The sequence below is a fragment of the Embiotoca jacksoni genome, unplaced genomic scaffold, assembly GCF_022577435.1.
Source record: "Embiotoca jacksoni isolate LCO1_2020_lvr unplaced genomic scaffold, fEmbJac1.0.p SCAF_103, whole genome shotgun sequence".
Taxonomy (NCBI): Eukaryota; Metazoa; Chordata; class Actinopteri; family Embiotocidae; genus Embiotoca; species Embiotoca jacksoni.
In genome coordinates this window covers 619998-624997 of record NW_027185234.1, presented here as the reverse complement: position 1 = coordinate 624997, position 5000 = coordinate 619998, and the positions used below count along the sequence as shown (strand labels likewise).

Here is a 5000-nt window from a genome sequence, read left to right as displayed (position 1 = left end):
AACACAAGGGACAAGGCTGGAAACCAATATTGGATGGTGGTGATCTTCGGGCCCTCAGGCAGCACTGCATTAAAAACACACTATTCTGGAGTGGAAATCACTGCATGGGCTCAGGAACACTTGTGAAAATCATCATCTGTGAACACAGTTCATCGCTGCGTCCACAAATGATGTTAAAACTCTCCAAAGAAGAAACCAGGTAGAAACATGATCCAGAAACACCGCCGCCTTCTCTGGACCGAGATCATTGAAGATGGACTGAGGTGAAGTGGACAACTGTCCTGAGGTCTGATGGATCACAATCTGAGATTCTGTTTGGAAATCATGGACGCTGCATCCTCCAGGTTAAAGAGGAGAGGGACCATCCAGCTTGTTATCAGCTCAGTTCTAAAGCCAGCATCTGTGATGGTACAGGATGCATTAGTGCACATGGCATGGGTAGCTTGAACATCTGGAAGGAAGCATTAATGCTGAATGATATATTCAGATTTTGGAGCAACATGTGCTGCCATCCAGACAACGTCTCTTTCAGGGAAGGTCTTGTTTATTTCAGCAGAACAACGTCCAACCACATTCTGCACGTATTCCAACAGCATGGTTCTCTAGTAGAAGAGTCCGCTGATAAACTGGCCTCCTGCAGTCCAGACCTGTCAATCATTGAAAACATCTGGAGCATCAGGACATGAACAATACAACAAAGGAGACCCTGAACTGTTGAGCAGCTGAAATCCTCTATCAGGCCAGAGTGGGACCACATTTCACTTTTAAAACTCTAGAAACTGGTTTCCTCAGTTCCCCAACGTTTCCAGAGTGTTGTTAAAAGAAGAGTTGATGCAGCTCAGTGGTGAACATGATCCTGGAACAACTTTATAGAGACGTGCTGCTGACATCAGATTCACAATGAGAATTTACTTGAATAAAACTTCTCAGTGTCAACATTTCATACGTTGTCTTCGGTCTATTTTCGATCAAATATGAGTTTAAATTTACAAATCATTGCATCCTGTTTTTATTTACATTTTACACAGCGCCACTACTGTTTTAAAACTGGGTCGTACAAGTTCATCGACACTCTGCTGAACAACACCTGACCTGTCATGTGTTCTTATTGTAGAAACATCTCCATTTTAATTCTATCTAAAGTGGTTTGAAACAGACAGACAACACTCCTCAGTGAGCCTATCAGTGACCACGTCCACCAGCTGTCTGTCCCCTGGTCCTGTCTGTTGACCTGAGGTGTCCCTGACTGACAGGAGCGCTGCGTGAGCTTACCGTGCATGTTACATGTTACATGTTACATGTTACATAGACAATGTGTTTGATTGAGGCATAGACACAAAACGGACCTTATTGGTGGAGTCCTTGAAGCCACACTCTCCTTTATCGTAGCACCACTTGTTTTCCATCTTGTCTAGGGTCCCTTGCTCATTCAGTTTCAATACGGCAAGCTTTACTGGCACTCTTAATGGGAATAACATAAATAACATCATTACCAATGTTATCTTATGTTATTAATAAGGCAGCGGTTCTCACACTCTGGTCTAGCAGCCAACATGGGGCCCTCCAATGACTGTGTGTGTGTGTGTGTGTGTGTGTGTGTGCGTGTGTGTGTGTGTGTGTGTGTGTGTGTGTGCGTGTGTGTGTGTGTGTGTGTGTGTGTGTGCGTGTGTGTGTGTGTGTGTGTGTGTGTGTGTGTGTGTGCATGTGACAGAAGAGACTTCACACTTCTTTGAATGGCCAAAGATCATTAATGCAGAGACATTTCAGAGAGAGCACTCAGTCTGCTGCTGCTGAGAGGTTTTCAGGGACCCTCTGATTGGCCCTTCTGAATGATCCCCTGTGATTGGCCCCTCTGAATGATCCCCTGTGATTGGCCCCTCTGAATGATCCCCTGTGATTGGCCCCTCTGAATGATCCCCTGTGATTGGCCCCTCTGAATGATCCCCTGTGATTGGCCCCTCTGAATGACCCCCTGTGATTGGCCCCTCTGAATGACCCCCTCTGATTGGCCCCTCTGAATGATCCCCTGTGATTGGCCCCTCTGAATGACCCCCTCTGATTGGCCCCTGAGACAGAGTGTGAGAGGTGCTGCAGTGGAAACCCTTTCTCCCTCCTCCAGGCCGGAGCTGCAGATAAGCAGTTGGAGCTGTTGACCTGCAGCTCTTCTGTTGCTGCCATGTGGTGAGGTCACCTGACCATCCCTGCCTCCACCTGAGCCTCCACCTGACCGTCCCTGCCTCCACCTGACCTCCACCAAACAGGGTGCAGCACATCAGAGGAAGAAGCAGCAGACTGCAACTCTGCAAGCTGTGTTCACATGTAGTGTTGAATCTCTGCTGCTTCTTCACATGTTGTACATTTAATAACCCGTGTTACCTCCATGTGTGTTCTAGTGTGTGTTCTAGTGTGTGTGTTCTAGTGTGTGTGTTCTAGTGTGTGTGTGTGTTCTAGTGTGTTCTAGTGTGTGTTCTAGTGTGTGTGTTCTAGTGTGTGTGTTCTAGTGTGTGTGTTCTAGTGTGTGTTCTAGTGTGTGTTCTAGTGTGTTCTAGTGTGTGTTCTAGTGTGTGTGTGTTCTAGTGTGTGTGTGTGTGTGTGTGTGTGTTCTAGTGTGTGTGTGTTCTAGTGTGTGTGTGTGTGTGTGTTCCAGTGTGTGTGTGTGTGTGTGTGTGTGTGTATTAACCTTGCTCTCCCCTCCTCCGCTGCCACACTCTCCCTTGTCATACCACCACTTGTTTTTCAGTTTGTCCAGAAGTCCCTGCTCGTTCAACTTTAACACCGCCAGGTTCACCGCGTTTCTACATGAACACAGTGTGTGTTAGCAATCAGGTGATGTCAGAGGAAGTCCTCCTGCTGGAAGGAATGTTAGCAGCACGTTAGCAGTATGTTAGCAGTATGTTAGCAGCATGTTAGCAGCACGTTAGCAGCATTTTAGCAGTATGTTAGCAGCATGTTAGCAGCATTTTAGCAGCATGTTAGCAGCACTTTAGTAGTATGTTAGCAGCACGTTAGCAGCATGTTAGCAGCACGTTAGCAGCATTTTAGCAGTATGTTAGCAGCATGTTAGCAGCACGTTAGCAGCATTTTAGCAGTATGTTAGCAGCATGTTAGCAGCATTTTAGCAGCATGTTAGCAGCACTTTAGTAGTATGTTAGCAGCACGTTAGCAGCATGTTAGCAGCACGTTAGCAGCAGGTTATCAGCACGTTAGCAGCACGTTAGCAGCATGTTAGCAGCATGTTAGCAGCATGTTAGCAGCACGTTAGCAGCACGTTAGCAGCATGTTAGCAGCATGTTAGCAGCACGTTAGCAGCACGTTAGCAGCATGTTAGCAGCACGTTAGCAGCATGTTAGCAGCATGTTAGCAGCACGTTAGCAGCATGTTAGCAGCACGTTAGCAGCACGTTAGCAGCATGTTAGCAGCACGTTAGCAGCATTTTAGCAGTATGTTAGCAGCATGTTAGCAGCACGTTAGCAGCATTTTAGCAGTATGTTAGCAGCATGTTAGCAGCACGTTAGCAGCATTTTAGCAGTATGTTAGCAGCATGTTAGCAGCATTTTAGCAGCATGTTAGCAGCACTTTAGTAGTATGTTAGCAGCACGTTAGCAGCACGTTAGCAGCATTTTAGCAGTATGTTAGCAGCATGTTAGCAGCACGTTAGCAGCATTTTAGCAGTATGTTAGCAGCACGTTAGCAGCACGTTAGCAGCACGTTAGCAGCATGTTAGCAGCACGTTAGCAGCATGTTAGCAGCACGTTAGCAGCACGTTAGCAGCACGTTAGCAGCATGTTAGTAGCATGTTAGCAGCACGTTAGCAGCACATTAGCAGCATGTTAGCAGCACGTTAGCAGCACATTAGCAGCATGTTAGCAGCACATTAGCAGCATGTTAGCAGCACGTTAGCAGCACGTTAGCAGCACGTTAGCAGCACGTTAGCAGCACGTTAGCAGCACACTCTTCGTGTGACCAGAACCAGAACAGCTGGAAGCTTGTCTGTGAGATGATGGGATGTGTCAGTGTCTGCGCTCCACCTGCCGGATCACCATGAAACACGGATGCTGAGTGACGTGTGGACGTCCTGACCGTCTCCATGGCAACACACACACCAGGTTCGGTTCTGTGTTGGTTCCAGTTCAATCAACGTGGAACATGTCTCGTTCAATCAGTTCTTTCTGAACCGTCACCGGCAGCAGATCATATCGTCTCCGAGTCATCTGAGGACCTGCTGCTGGTGACGGATGGACCAATCGTGGACGAACTGAGGTCTGTGTCATGTGACGAGGACATGTCCACCATCTGTCCTCTGACAGAGGAGACACCCTTTGTGGCTCCGCCTCTACATGACCTTCAAAAAGTTTCCTTCCTCAGTCTGATGAGATGAACTCTGATTGGTTGGTGAAGCTGCTGCTGAAGGTCGGAGGGCGGCGGTCGGTGGTGGAACCTCCGATTCATACAAACTCCGACCAGGAGCAGACCAGGAGCAGACCAGGAGCTGGCTGCACAAAGGGAGACGCCACAGGGAGGCAGACCTGCTGCAGCAGTGAGGACAGGTCACCGCTCCATCCTGAACTGAGGCTCCGCCCCCTCTGCAGCCATGTGAGCTTCACCTGTCTGAAGGTTCATCTCTGAGGGACGTGAGTACTTCCTCCCTCTGCTCCTCCTCCTTTATTCTGAAGCTGTGATCTGCAATCATCCATCAGTGATGTCATCAACCATCAGTGATGTCATCATCCATCAGTGATGTCATCAACCATCAGTGATGTCATCATTCATCAGTGATGTCATCGTTGGTTTGTGAACGTTATGAATCCTCCAGTTCAGATTCTGTCCGTCACCATCTTGTTAGTTTGGAGCGGTTTGGAGCAGGAAGTGACCATATTTGGACGAGCTGGGGGAGGAGCCAGAGGTGGATCTGACCGATCTGATAGGAAACCTGACGATACTACGTCCCGCCCACCGATAGCTGTAACCTGACTGCACCACAGGCCTGTCAATCAAACAGA

General features: G+C 48.1%; 1 protein-coding gene across 2 annotated transcripts in view; it reads right to left on the bottom strand.

Annotated features, from left to right (window-relative positions):
* LOC138213873 (glutamate receptor 2-like) overlaps positions 1-5000 on the bottom strand; it is a 59476-nt gene that overhangs the window by 11828 nt on the left and 42648 nt on the right. For both annotated transcript variants that reach the window (XM_069175200.1, XM_069175192.1), the window contains exon 17: positions 2681-2795. In XM_069175200.1, coding sequence (XP_069031301.1) covers positions 2681-2795 — 115 coding nt within the window. The remainder of the gene's footprint in view (positions 1-2680; positions 2796-5000) is intronic.